Source organism: Saccopteryx leptura, chromosome 2, assembly GCF_036850995.1.
Source record: "Saccopteryx leptura isolate mSacLep1 chromosome 2, mSacLep1_pri_phased_curated, whole genome shotgun sequence".
Lineage (NCBI taxonomy): Eukaryota > Metazoa > Chordata > Mammalia > Chiroptera > Emballonuridae > Saccopteryx > Saccopteryx leptura.
This window is the reverse complement of record NC_089504.1, coordinates 361,672,064-361,687,512: the sequence shown is the minus strand read 5'-3', so window position 1 is coordinate 361,687,512 and position 15,449 is coordinate 361,672,064. Positions and strand designations below refer to the sequence as shown.

Genomic DNA, 15,449 nt, shown 5'->3' with positions numbered 1-15,449 from the left:
GGCAGAGCTGTGAATGACCCAGCCAGGCGCCGAGGAGGGTCCCAGCACAGAGCCAAGCTGCAGCACTGGGATGGCTGCTTTAGGGGTTTTCCCGTTTTCTTTATGAACGGATCTCTTTTTGGATCGTGCTTTGTATTCTCACCACCCCTCCCCAACCTCTGTCCAAACACTGGCTGAGCATAAGCTAAGCGGACAGAGTATCAAAGGTCACATAGGACTTAGAATACACTCATTTCAAACCTTAGAAAAATCACTAAGTGGACAGAGTATCAAAGGTCACATAGAACTTAGAATACACTCATTTCAAACTTTAGGAAAATCACTGAAGAAACAGCTTTACCTCGCAACAAGGAACAACTGTAATATTCAAAATGTCCCGATTCTAACCAGTTCATTTCAACGCAGGCAAAGAAACTGGACAGTCTGACCCTTTCACTGACGAAATGAGCGGAACTGCACCTAAGGAAGGGGAGACAATGACTCCTCCAGACAAGGCTGCGTCACCTGTCTTCAATATGACTAAAGAGCAAAGGAACCACAAGAAAACATTTCTTACATCTTGCTTTTGAACTGGTTGTTCCACTTACCCCTAATTGTCATTCTGAATGCAATACTGTCCACATCTTCCCAAGACTCTTCCTGGCCAGTCACCATCCCTAAAGTCCAAAGTATAAACGCAGATCTCTCGTATGTATTCACACACACACACACACACACACACACACACACACCTCTGACATTTTCATTTGTGGGAGAGGTGACAAGGAAAAAATGTAACAAAACAAAAACTGCTGAAAGCAATGATTCTAAAATATTGTTAATGGAAAATGTTCAAATACAATGTTTTTCATATACAATGACCAGAACACAAGCAACAGAACGTGTTCAAAGAAAATATGCCTTTAACTAGTTACAGGTTAAGAGGTAAGTGAAAAGAGAAATAATTGTCGATATAAATTTTAAGTAATGCTGAAAATAAAGCAGTATTCAAGGTTTTTAAATAAGTGTAGATTTGGGCAAAGCCCTTCCACAAACCAGATTAAAAAGCTCTCATGCAGCCTATGACGTTTCTTACTTTTCTACTGCTGGTAGCACCAGGTTTGGAAGTATATAAACCAAAAAAGCTAACAAATGAAAGGAGAGAAAAATTATATACAGCTTTAAGCTAATCTTTAGTTAAAAAGAGTCTTCAAAGACTGAACAGAAACTACGGTAGGAATGCTTCAATAAATGACACAAATCCTACTCGTATCACCTGTGAAGAGTGGTCCCTGGTCCCCAGTGACCCAGAGCCACACTGAGGAAGACAACAACACTTAAGGAAAACGTTTAAAATCCAGACATTAAGTTTCCAGTCAAATGTGGAGCACGATCCAGGCTAGACAGCGGTATGTGCAAAGGCACTGGTGAGCTGGGCATGACGTGCAGAAGGACCATGTAGCTTCCTCTCCCTGAGAGAGAGAGGCTCGACGCTGGCAAACTCTACACCTAAGGCACCTACCCTTGGATTTGTTCACCTCTGAGGACAGAACCAACAATACTCAAAGCACAGCCCTACACTCTGTAAGGTATACTGAGTTTTACCACAAACTCAAGTCTTCCCAACTTCTGCAACTGGACACAGTATCACTTAGCGGCCTAGAACACATTACCCACAGGTCTACTACAATGTATCTACTGCAGCCAAGGCAACATGGGGGGGGGGGGGGGGCTAGAAACACAAAGCCGCCTCCTTCTGAGAACTAACCATCGGGTTGGTCAGTGGAGTTGAATATAATGAAAACACAGGAGTCAGGGAAGACCACAGTGTTAAGTACCAAGACAGAGGAACAGAGTAAGACAGTAAGACAGGAGTGCGCTGGGATCGTTTTGCAAAGTCTTGTGGAGAAGCTAGCACCTGAATCTGGTCGTTAGGGCAGAGGAAAATGTTTTAGTTTGGTGCAACTGCATGCCCGACGGCAGAGTGCTTACAGATACAGCACCAGAGGGCACAGGCTCTCGGCGGGATGACCGCACGGGAGAAGACTCGGCCTTCACACTCACCGCCATGTACGGCCTACACCCCGCGTCTCTGGTCTTGGCGATGGAGTCCACAAGCTGTCCACTGATGCCAAAGTCACAGAGTTTAATATTTCCACTTCTGTCCAGAAGGATATTAGAAGGTTTGATATCTGCAAGAGACAGAGGTCATTCAGTGTAGAAGTCGTGAAACAAATGAGCTACGTTCTAAAGTACTGTAAGTAAAAATACTGAGAAACCCTTTGACAATGTAAGTGATCAAGTTCTTAAAATTCAGATATATAAGACGACAAATATGAGACATCTCTGAAGACTGGTGTTTTTAAAACTAAGTATCAAAAAACGCTATACACAAATTCAGGCATTCTATCACACTACCTTTGTTTCATCAAGAGACATTCATTTACTCATTTCAAATTCATTACTTAACAGTCAAAATACGAAGTGTGAACTTAATCTGTAAGAGTACACCACACTGTTTGACAGTATATGTCAAAGACGACACAACGAAATACAAAGCAGGCGAGTTATACACCCACACTCTGCAGGGCGGAGCTCCGTCACACTTGGGAGCGTGGCCACGGCAGCGCCTCCAGGAGGCCACGGGCGGCAGGATCAGGGACGCAAAGGGTCTCAATTCCGATTTAAAATTCACAGGGTGTAGCCCTGGCCGGTTGGCTCAGCGGTAGAGCGTCGGCCTGGTGTGCGGGGGACCCGGGTTCGATTCCCGGCCAGGGCACACAGGAGAAGCGCCCATTTGCTTCTCCACCTCCCCCTTCCTCTCTGTCTCTCTCTTCCCCTCCTGCAGCCAAGGTTCCATTGGAGCAAAGATGGCCCGGGCGCTGGGGATGGCTCCTTGGCCTCTGCCCCAGGCGCTAGAGTGGCTCTGGTCGCGGCAGAGCGATGCCCCAGAGGGGCAGAGCATCGCCCCCTGGTGGGCAGAGCATCGCCCCTGGTGGGCGTGCCGGGTGGATCCCGGTCGGGCGCATGCGGGAGTCTGTCTGACTGTCTCTCCCCGTTTCCAGCTTCAGAAAAAATACAAAAAAATAAAAAAATAAATAAAATTCACAGGGTGAAATGCTAAATGTGACCTGTGAACTTGCAGCAGCAACCACAATTTCCTTATCCACAAAGCGAAAAAACCATTCCTAATTCGGGGTTCTGAAAATGGAAACTCTTCATACACTGCCTGAACATTATGTGTCCTCCGTAGAGGCATGCACTCAACCATCGCTCCCACTTGAGAGACCTTCCTGATCTCAGAGGCCCACCACTATGCTTCTCTCCACAACTCCTCGTGACAGCCACCTCGGAGAGACCAGGCTCGTCTCTCCCACCCCCAGAGTGCTTGTGCTCTCCCACAAGGGGACCTGACCCTACACGATTTCAGGCCAAAAGAGAAAAGAAGAAGCCTATTTAATATTACTTTTAACCAGCATTAAGCTCAAACAAAAGTAAATGAATTGTTTCGATGTTCAAGGTTAACTAATTTCAGGTTCAGGGTCAAGCTCAAACTAAAATTACTTAATTAAATATCCCAATTTTTTTTTAACTTCTTAAAAATTTATTTACTGGTTCAGCAAAGGGGAAGTGAGAGACGGGAACATCGAGCCATTCATTCCTGTACGTGCCCTGACCGGGGACTGAACCAGCAACCTTTGTGCTTCAGGACGATGCTCTAACCCACCGAGCTGTGCAGCCAGGGCTAAATGCTCCGATTTCTAATTTCTTTAACCACTAGAAACTATGTTTCTTAGAATTCAAGGTTTTTCACTTCTCTGAATATGACCTTTGACTTTCTGTCTTACTTATTGCTGGCTAAATAACATACTGTCACATACTGTCTTAGGTCTGTCCGTTAAAAAATTGAGATTGGTGAACTTAAGTCACTCATCGAAACCACAACCTCTCTCCTCTGAGTCTGTTATAACAGAAAGAACAACTATCTAGTCTATTTGCTGAATTAAATTCAGGATTCCCCCATCGTCTAATAGATCTACATCAAATGTTTAAAAACTCTGAATCTGTGTCTAATGAGGACAAGATCAATGTTCACAAAAATATAAAAGCTTTAGAGGAATTTCAAAATAGAATACTAATAACTAATCCTGCAACTTGCAAAAACACCCTCGGAAGTAGAGAAGAAACCCCGGACCGGGTCAGAGTGTTGAAAGTGCACAGGGTGCCCTGGCCGGTTGGCTCAGCGGTAGAGCGTCGGCCTAGCGTGCGGAGGACCCGGGTTCGATTCCCGGCCAGGGCACACAGGAGAAGCGCCCATTTGCTTCTCCACCCCTCCGCCGCGCTTTCCTCTCTGTCTCTCTCGTCCCCTCCCGCAGCCAAGGCTCCATTGGAGCAAAGATGGCCCGGGCGCTGGGGATGGCTCTGTGGCCTCTGCCCCAGGCGCTAGAGTGGCTCTGGTCGCAACATGGTGACGCCCAGGATGGGCAGAGCATCGCCCCCTGGTGGCCAGAGCGTCGCCCCTGGTGGGCGTGCCGGGTGGATCCCGGTCGGGCGCATGCGGGAGTCTGTCTGACTGTCTCTCCCTGTTTCCAGCTTCAGAAAAATGAAAAAAAAATAAAAAATAAAAAAAAAAAAAAAAGAAAGTGCACAGGGTGACTCCGGGCCTTATTCGTACACGCAGAGACGCTATCGAGCCAATGAGTAATTAATTTTCAACTAAGAATAATAAGAACTCACAATTACTAAACCCAACATATTAATAGGTAAAATGAAGTGTACAGGCTCCCAAAAGGGAAAAAAAACACCTATAATAATAGTGAGGTTTTAGAATACATATAGTATGTTTTGTTAAAAGTGACAATGTAATTTTCACTATTTTTTTTCCTACTGAGGAAAAATTGTTTTATAAAACAACAATCTTATTATACGTACCTCTGTGAATGATTTTCAAGTTTTCTTTTAAGTGGTTTAGTGCTTTCACAGTCTGGAGGGAAAAGCAGAGACAGGAGAAACAATTCCTTTTAGTAAATAGCACAACATTGATCATGAGTAACAGTCCACACAGCCCACTGCACACTTCTAAGCCAAATGTTTCAATAATCTCTGCATTTTTTTAATGTTAATGAAGATGCTGAGTGATGATTTTAAATCTGAAAACTTTGTTGCCTTTAGGGGCTATTCCCCACAGTTAAAAAAAAAACAACCCAGTAGCTTATAATTTTTTAATAAGTCATTGACAAGTGATACAGTGTTTCTTATACCTTCAAACATTTCAAGAATAAAAACATGTAGCCTGACCAGGCAGTGGCACAGTGGATAGAGCGTTAAACTGGGATACAGAGGACCCAGGTTCGAGACCCCGAGGTTGCCAGCTTGAGCACGGGTTCATCTGGTTTGAGCAAAAAGCTCCCCAGCTTGAGCCCAAGGTCGCTGGCTTGAGCAAGGGGTTACTCAGTCTGCTGTAGCCCCACGGTCAAGGCACATATGAGAAAGCATTCAATGAACTAAGGTGTCACAACAAAAAACTGATAATTGATGCTTCTAATTTCTCTCCGTTCCTGCCGGTCTGTCCCTATCTATCCATCTCTCTCTCTCTGTCCCTGTAAGAAAATATAAATAAATAAATAAATAAATAAAAAGAATGAAACATGTAGCACAAAAGAAGCCCAACAGGCTGGCTCCATTATCAGCCCTAATTCGTAAGTTTCTCCAAATTCTGTTTCCCACAGTCGCTCACCCTCATTCAGTGCTACGCCTTCAAAGTGACTTTCTGCAGAACCACAGGCCCTCTACTCAGCCACTGTGGCGACTTCCCCAGAATCTACCCCCTTGTTTGGTCACTGCTCATGATCAGAAAATTGAAGCTTTCTTCAGGAGTGGAGGGAACAGGGACTTGAATGAAACGTCCCTAACCCCAGCCTAGCGGAGAACTGAAGATCAGGCCTACCACTGACCATAGAGAGGTCAAGTCCCCATTGTCCTCAAGCTTCTGGGTATCAGGAATGCAGAACACATGAGCCTGTCATGTTCCAAACAGCCAGGCTCACGTGTTCACTGAGTTATTAATTAGCAAGAAGAGATTTAACACAAAGTAATATGAAATGTTGTGCTTAATATATAAGGTGATTGATTACCAAGTTCATAAACATAGACAAATAATGATTTATTAGTGTAGCTATACTACACATCTTGCAGCAGATGATAAAATAACTATGCTTTCTAGCTTCAAGATCACCCTGTTATGTAAGAACAGGATTCTGGGATTAGATTGCCTGGGCTTACAACATTTACTAGTTACAATTGTATACATTTCAAAGCAAATTAATCATTTCAGCTCCCGCTATTTCAGATCTGTCATCTGTAAACAGAGGGTTATATTACTTACTATAGAACTGCTATGAAGATAAAATGTTGTGAGATCTTGGCCTGACACAAGTAAACATTCAATAACCACTAGCTATTATCATTATGTGACTATTTTCCTATGAATAATAACAAATGCCAACATAATACTGGGTTTGGTATACTGGAAAGAGATAACTCAGCATATCAATATAAAATTTCCTATACCAGTCTGTTTAATGAATGCCTTTCTAGTAAAACACAGCTTTTTTTCATAAAATATATGAAAGGGCATATATCTAATAGCACATCACACATCTAAATTTAAGCATTAATTCAGCTAAATAACTTAAAACATCAACATGACACCTATGAATCTTAAGATTATAATGACTAGAGTTATCTAAGTTTTAAAATTTCTATTACACACACACATATCTTACAACTAAAATACAATTCAGAAACAATATAGATCTTTAATGTTAACCATTAGTGATTAGACGGGACAAAATGGCAATGAACAGATAAGCTACACTGGCGGCTGAGGAAGCAGAGAAGAGACAAGGAATCATATGAACCAGAACAGCTATCTCCCAACTGCCTATAAAATGCAGTCCTCAGGGTCAGTCAGTAACCCAAGGAACGTACCGAACTCAGATGATCATGTACTGAGAATCTCGGGGGGGGGGGGGGGATCTTATTCATTTTACTTTCAAAACAAACAAAATTTTTTTGGAAAAAATAATTATGAACCTTTGTCAATGAAAAGATTCAGAGTAAGAAAGGAAATAATCATGACCTCACTTTCAAGACTATAAATACATTAGTAAAAAACATACCTCTTTTCTTTTTGGTACTTTGGTAAAAGTGAATTGATCAAATTAGTAGTAATGATGGTTACTGAAATTGCTAGTCAATAATTTAACTAGTATAGACTAGAGAGCCCAAATCCTAAACCACAAGAAAGAATACTTTGTGTAAGAGTTTTAATTAAGAGACGATACGGTGCACAGAAATGTGTTGTAGAACTAGGCACCTGAAACTATAAGTATGATAACTAGTGTCACCCTAATAAATCCAATTAAAAAATGAAAAAGAAAAAAAGGAGACTTCAAGGAGACATGCTATGGTTCTGATTAATTTAGGGATAACTGTGATAAGACAACAGGTTTGGGGCCTGGCTGGTTGGCTCAGTGGTAGAGCGTTGGCCTGGCGTGCAGGAGTTCCAGGTTCAATTCCAGGCCAGGGCACACAGGAGAAGTGCCCATCTGCTTCTCCACCCCTCCCCCTCTCCTTCCTCTCTGTCTCTCTCTTCCCCTCCCGCAGCCAAGGCTCCATTGAAGCAAAGTTTGCCCGGGCACTGAGGATGGCTCTGTGGCCTCTGCCTCAGGTGCTACAATGGCTCTGGTTGCAACAGAGCAACGACCCAGATGGGCGGAGCATCGCCCCCTGGTGGGCATGCCAGGTGGATCCTGGTCGGGCGCATGCGGGAGTCTGTCTATGCCTCCCCGCTCCCAACTTCAGAAAAGTGCAAAAAAACAAAAAACAAACAAACAAAAAAAACACAACAGGCTTGAAAATAGCTAAACCAACAAGGGGAAAAAGGAACATAAGATTACTTTTACTAATTTTATTGCTAGAGCAATCTATTATGGTCTGTTGTAATTTTATTGAAAAGAATATTGTAATATTTATGCAGACTATATTTTACAAATGGTTCTTGGGACTTGTGTTAATGACCCCAAAGACGTGATTTTGTCTCTTCTCCTACTCTATAAACATTCCAGGAATGTTGATAACATCCTGTGAAGGGCATCTGGTGTGTACATTCAAACTCCAGCAGCATCTTTATGTAAGTATATAGAGAATGAACAATTTGAAAAGCAGGTACTTACTGCTAACGTAATTTTGCCTAATATTTCTTCTGGAATAACATCATCTAATACACTATATACATATTTGTAAAACTTATCAAACGAGGTAGACATGAGTTCCATACAGATCCAACAGTCGCCCTAGAAAATAACAAATAGCTGTTATTCTTATACATCTTATCATTAAGTACCATTTTTGTCTTTCACTTAAAATTAAAATGCAATTAAAGAAAAAGCAATCTTCATTTTAAAAAAAACCAATCCTAGTAGAGATTTCCGGTTCCCTATTGAAGCTCTGGGAAGAACAGTCTCCTTGTGCTTAGAGCAACTGCCCAATCTCCCCACTCTTAGCTGTAAGTACAGAGCACCTTACACAGAAGACTTGTGCTTTTATAAAAATTTCAAATTGTGCCATAATGAAATATAAAAATAGAAGACATGTGGGAAACTGTTCATTCTCATTAACCAAAAACAAACAGATTACAGTTATCTCGAGATACTATAAAAACTCCTTCAATTAATTAGTAAAAAGAGAGGGAGAGAAATACATAAAGCAAATCCAATGCTTCAAGTCCGTGTTCAAATACCGCCTTTTCAGGGGTTAACATTTAAGATGCCTATCTGGCCTGGCCATGTTGGCGCAGTGGGTAGAGCATCGACCTGGAGTGCTGAGGTCACTGTTTGAAACCCTGGACCTGAATGGTCAAGACACATATGGGAGTTGATGCTTCTTGTTCCTCCTCCCTTCCTTTCTTTCTCTCTCTCTCTCTCTCTCTCCTGCTCTAAACTGAATTTAAAAAATAAATAAAATTAAAATAAAATGCCCAACTGATTTAAAAGGCCAGTCATCCCACTCTGAGCACCCCTGCCTTACCTTGCTGTATTCTAGAGAGCCCTTACCCTCTTCGAATATAAAATATGTATTTTATAATCTTTCTCATCTCTATTTTCTACTAGAACTTCCTCTCCAGCAGGCCAGGGGCTCAGTCAACATTCCCTAAATGAATGACTGCTGATTATAATAAAACGGAATCACTCCGCCGGGTCAGCCGCGTCACAGAGGGCTTTAGAACAGAGGGAAGGCGCCCAGACAGTACAAGAGGGACGGACCGGCAGTGCGTGTGCATTTTGAGAGCATCACGGCTGGGAACCTAACACCAACGGTCCATCCATGACAGAAACAGAACGAACGACAGACCACTGAGCTCTCTCACACAACGAAACGGCACAGCATTAAAGGGGTTATCGAAGATGACATTCTTTCTAAAACGATCCAGTTCAAGAGAGGTATGCACGAGGAAATGGAAACATGAGCAGATACCAGGATCACCACGGCGGAAGGACCTGAACATGGCTGTGAACGACCCTGCCGAGCCCCGGCTGAGACCGAAACCTGTATCAGGATGGAGGCGACAAACGGTCTGAAAACCGTGCTGTCTGCCACCCTATTTGTAGGCCCAGCTGTACCACTGGTCTCCTATCCCTCATGCCGGACTGCGCAGACCATGAGGTTAACACCCCTAACAGAGAAACGGCTGGCCCAGGACAACCCTGCTAATGAGTGACACGGCCACAAACAGAATCCAGCTCACGAACGCCTTTCCCTACCCACACCCAGACCTCACTCCTAAGCACTGAGAATACCGGGCCTCCAGCCGAGAAAGCACTTGTGGGCGGCACTGAGATGAGTTACGCCCTGGTGCCTAGGCCCCCGCCGGAGCACTCACGTGGCTACAGGATGCACCTGGAGAAGCGCAGCTCACAGGCACTTCTGCCAGTGTGTCCTGAGCTTTTCTTCTCTCTCTCTGTTTACTTTGAGTGCTCTTACCGAGTGGCTCTCACAGAGGACAAACACCCTTCACTCAAAACACACACTTGAATTTATTTCATTTTTGTTCTAAGAGAAAGTTTATTTAGAAAGTTGCAGAGGTGCCTGACCTGTGGTGGCACAGCGGATAAAGCATCGACCTGGAAATGCTGAGGTCACCGGTTCAAAACCCTGGGCTTGCCTGGTCAAGGCACATATGGGAGTTGATGCTTCCAGCTCCTCCCCACTTTCTCTCTCTGTCTCTCTCTCTTCTCTCTCTCCCTCTCTGTCTCTCTTTCTCCTCTCTAAAATGAATAAATAAAAAATTTAGGCCCTGGCCGGTTGGCTCAGCAGTAGAGCGTCAGCCTGGCGTGCGGGGGACCCGGGTTTGATTCCCGGCTAGGGCACACAGGAGAAGCGCCCATTTGCTTCTCCACCCCCCCCTCCTTCCTCTCTGTCTCTCTCTTCTCCTCCCTCAGCCAAGGCTCCATTGGAGCAAAGATGGCCCGGGCGCTGGGGATGGCTCCTTGGCCTCTGCCCCAGGCGCTAGAGTGGCTCTGGTCGCGGCAGAGCGACATCCCAGAGGGGCAGAGCGTCGCCCCTGGTGGGCGTGCCGGGTGGATCCTGGTCGGGCGCATGCGGGAGTCTGTCTGACTGTCTCTCCCCATTTCCAACTTTAGAAAAATACAAAAAAAAAAAAATTTTTTTTTTAAAAGTTGCAGAGGTAAGAAAAACATGAGTCTGCTGGGCATGGGATCAGGAAACAGCTTACAGAGGCAAAAGGGCCCTCGGAGTTCTGGAGGGAGGGAGGGAGAGGAAGGGAGAGAGAGAGAGAGAAAGGTAATGCACCTGGAGGAAGGAGAGGGGACACCGGGAAAAGGAGAGGGGACACCCGGGGGAGGGACAAGGGACACCGGGAGGAGAGGGGACACCCGGGAGAAGGAGAGGGGACACCCAGGGGAGGGACAGGGGACACCCGGGGGAGGGACAGGGGACACCCAGAGAAGGAGAGGGGACACCCAGGGGAGGGACAGGGGACACCCAGGAAAAGGAGAGGGGACACCTGGGGGAGAGACGGGACACCCGGGAGAAGGACAGGGAACACTCGGGGGAGGGACAGGGGACACCCAGGAGAAGGACAGGAGACACCCGGGAGAAGGACAGGGGACACCCAGGGGAGGGACGGGACACCCAGGGGAGGGACAGGGGACACCCGGGGGAGGGACAGGGGACACCCGGGAGGAGAGGGGACACCCAGGGGAGGGACAGGGGACACTCGGGGGAGGGACAGGGGACACCCGGGGGAGGGACAGGGGACACCCGGAGAAGGAGAGGGGACACCTGGGGGAGGGACAGAGGACACCCGGGGGAGGGACAGAGGACACCCGGGAGAAGGAGAGGGGACACCCGGGGGAGGGACAGGGGACACTCGGAAGGACAGGGGACACCCGGGGGAGGGACAGGGGACACCCGGGAGAAGGAGAGGGGACACCCAAGGGAGGGACAGGGGACACTCGGGGGAAGGACAGGGGACACCCAGGGGAGGGACAGGGGACACCCGGGAGAAGGAGAGGGGACACCCAGGGGAGGGACAGGGGACATTCGGGGGAGGGACAGGGGACACCCGGGGGAGGAACAGGGGACACCCGGAGGAGAGGGGACACCTGGGGGAGGGACAGAGGACACCCGGGGGAGGGACAGGGGACACCCGGGAGAAGGAGAGGGGACACCCGGGGGAGGGACAGGGGACACCCAGGAGAAGGAGAGGGGACAGCCGGGGGCAAAGTGTGCTCACAAATGTGAAGGCTCAAGCACAGAAAGATGCCCAGTTCCCCCACGTCGACCTAAGAATTCAATTAGGTCCCAATCAGAATTACCAAGCACCTGGACAAGCGCATCCTAACACCTGCGTAGAGAAGCAGAGCCCTGCACAGCTCACACGAGTTTAAAGAAGGGACCGAGCTACCAGACTTTTATATAAAGCTATCACAAGAATAGATGGTGGTACTGATTCAGAGTAAGTGAATATGCCAGGGCATAGATTGAAACGGCCCACACACCTAGGACATTTGACTTACGGCAGATGGAGTAAGGCACACAGTGGCAAAAGGGTGGACTGGCCCGTGTGTGCTGCTGGGGCAGTGAGCTTCCATATACAAAGTTACAGCAGATCACTGCCTCAAACCATCCACACACAGAAATACAGAACTCCCAAGACTGGCCCATGCGTGCTGCTGGGGCAGTGAGCTTCCATATACAAAGTTACAGCAGATCACTGCTCAAACCATCCACACACAGAAATACAGAACTCCCAAATGCAATTGTTGAAAAGCAAAAGTTTAAAACTTTTTTGCTTTGAACCTGACCAATGGTGGAGCAGTGGATAAACCGTTGACCTGGGATGCTGAGGTCGCTGGCTTGAGAGTTGGCTGGTGAGTCGCTGGCTTGAGTGTTAGATCATCGAAATGACCCCATGGTCACTGGCTTGAGCCCAAGGTCACTGGCTTGCCCATGCCCCCAACCCCCGCCTTCAAGGCACTTACGAGAAGCAATCAATGAACAACTAAAGTGATGCAACTACAAATTGATGCTGTTCATCTCTCTCCCTCAACAACACAACAACTTTTTTGGTTTGAAAATCTAAGACTTTAGAATAGGAAAATTTTTCTTCCCAAGAAGATACAAGAAAAGAAAAAATCACAAACCAAATTTAACTCCACTATAATGAATATTTTTGTATGATAAAGGGTACCATATCAAAAGTCAAAAACAAGACAAGAGCATCTATTTGGATATAAAGAAACAAAGGAGTAGCACCCTGCATAATGAAGCACATGCTAACTTAATGAGGAACAAATAAAACTTAATGATGGCAGAGACATATGAATGGGAAAGTCACAGAAAGAAAATCTGAACATACAGATAAAAAATTCTGTGCCTTGCCTGACCAGGCGGTGGCGCAGTGGATAGAGCGTTGGACTGGGATGCCAAGGACCCAGGTTCGAGACCCCGAGGTCGCCAGCTTGAGCGTGGGCTCATCTGGTTTGAGCAAAAGCTCACCAGCTTGGACCCAAGGTCATTGGTTTGAGTAAGGGGTTACTCGGTCTGCTGAAGGCCCGCGGTCAAGGCACATATGAGAAAGCAATCAATGAACAACTAAGGTGTCGCAATGCGCAACGAAAAACTAATGATTGATGCTTCTCATCTCTCCGTTCCTGTCTGTCTGTTCCTGTCTATCCCTCTCTCTGACTCTCTGTCTCTGTAAAAGAAAAAAAAAACAGAAAAACAAACAAACACACAAAAAAATTCTGTGCCTTGCCAGTACTTTTTGTCAATAAACAGTTTGCCCTCCGTATCCCTGGGTTTCACTTCCTCGGATTCAAACAACTGTGGATTGAAAACAGTGTTTGGATCTGTGGCTGGGAATCCGAGAATGCAGTGGGCCAACTGTGCACATTGCTCTACACCACTTTATGTGAGTAACTGGAGCATCTGCGGATGTTGGTATTGATGACCTGGGGCCAATCCCCACCAGACACTGAGGCCCAACTGCAGCTAAGTTCATGGGGAATCAAAAGCTATATGCGGGCTTTCAGTTGTGAAGGGTTAGTGCCCCAAACCCCAAGCTGTTCCAAAACCAACTGTACTTTTAAAATAGTCTGCCCATTTAAAATACCTTAAACATATACGCACCACATGACCCAGCTATTCCACTCCCACGTATTTACCCAACGGAAATAAAGTTGTATGTTCACTCAGAGACTTGTACACAAATACTCATCCTAGCAGTTTTATTTGTAATAGCTAAAAACTGCAAACAGCCCAATGACCACCAGCAGGTGAATAAGTACACAAGCTGTGGTGGACCCACACAAAGGAATGGTACTGCCACTACTTGGCAATCAAAAGGAACAAACTATTGCTACACGCCACAACATGAACAGCAAAATAACTATGCCGAGTAAAAGAAGATTCATAAGAGAGAGAGAGCATTCTGTGTGATTGCATTTACACGGCATTCTGAAAATGCGATTTATCTGCAGTGTCTGAAAGCAGATCCGCGGCTGCCCGAGAGCGGCGAGGCAGAGAGGGGTGTGGCTACCCAGGACACAAGGAAACTCACGCGTGACGCAGATGTCCACCATCTTGATTATGATAGTAATTCTACAGGTGTACACATCTGTCCAAAGACATCCAATGGTAAGCCACAGGGTAAAAGTTACTTTAACTTTTCAATAGTATCAAACTCTTTTTTAGACTTTATAGAGAGTCTAAAACGAACTTAGAAACCTGTGCAATTAGGTGTCTTAATAACTTATCTAGATAAAATCCAAGTTGTACTTTGGACTTTTTGAATTTAGGCCCCTCCTAGAAAAAGTATGTACATGGCAGAAGACAAGGGCAACAAATAAGCTACCAACTTCAGTATTAAAATTTATTCACTGCTCTGAATAAAGTTACAAACTTTCAAAGGCTCAAAATTACCCAGTGGCAAGATTAATCTCTATACAGCGCTGCAAGAAGAAAAATAGCATTTCACAAGCCCCTTGATCGACAGAGACTGAAACAGATCACTACTGAGGCATTGTGGTCATATAAATTATGTGAAATAAAATATTCTGGACAGTATCTCACCGTGACAGGAATTAAAAACACCTGTCTCTCTCAGAGTGACAACCAGCAGAAAGTCCTGACTGCATACATTCGCTTCCATTCTTTCCTGTCATAAACCCAGAATTTTGGGGTCTGTTATTGAAACTGAAAGTCCTGTAGCCAAAAAAGATCTTTACTTCGAAGTAATCAATCTTGAAAGAAAAGTGTTTCTGTAAACTCTTACTGAATCTGTTTAATATTTTTAACCTTTGTAACTTGAGAAAATACTTTTTGACTAATGTATTCCTTAAAACAGAACTTTCTGCTTCTAAAACTTCATTTTTTTTATTATTCAGACAGTATCATTTCTTCCATTCTAAGATTTGGGGGAGAAATTCAAGTTCACCCTATCTAGGCATTTTGTGACTTTATACAATTGTATAGTTCCTAAGAGTTCACCTTATCATAGTAAAAAATGGTAATGTTTGAAAGGTAGATTTCATATTAAGCTAACAGTTCTTCATCCCTGGACCACTTATGTTATAAGAGAATGAACAGTGAGATATTTTTCTTTGAATTCCCATATCTGACACTTATTGGCTGTGTGAGGTTTTTCAAATTAGAACTCAAATCCCAGTTTCCTCTCTGGAAAAGGGGGATAATACCACTACACTGCCTGAGGCTGTTGTGGAGATAATCTATGTGGAAACCATAGAGCATTTGCTGCATAGCTCAACTCCCTTGCTCCTTCCCGAGATGGCACACTGAAGCCTACCCAGCTATGAATAAGAAAACTCATCCACCGCACACCAAACAACCAACCCAAAGAGAAACAGGCAGAGGAGCTGAATCGA

At 45.2% G+C, this 15,449-nt stretch overlaps 1 protein-coding gene across 3 annotated transcripts in view; it reads right to left on the bottom strand.

The window, feature by feature from the left end:
* The window catches only part of MAP2K4 (mitogen-activated protein kinase kinase 4), a 101,233-nt gene that overhangs the window by 20,761 nt on the left and 65,023 nt on the right, over positions 1-15,449 (bottom strand). For all 3 annotated transcript variants that reach the window (XM_066364901.1, XM_066364903.1, XM_066364904.1), the window contains 3 exons: positions 8,217-8,336; positions 4,912-4,963; positions 2,044-2,171 (listed from right to left, as the gene is read on the bottom strand). In XM_066364901.1, coding sequence (XP_066220998.1) covers positions 2,044-2,171; positions 4,912-4,963; positions 8,217-8,336 — 300 coding nt within the window. The remainder of the gene's footprint in view (positions 1-2,043; positions 2,172-4,911; positions 4,964-8,216; positions 8,337-15,449) is intronic.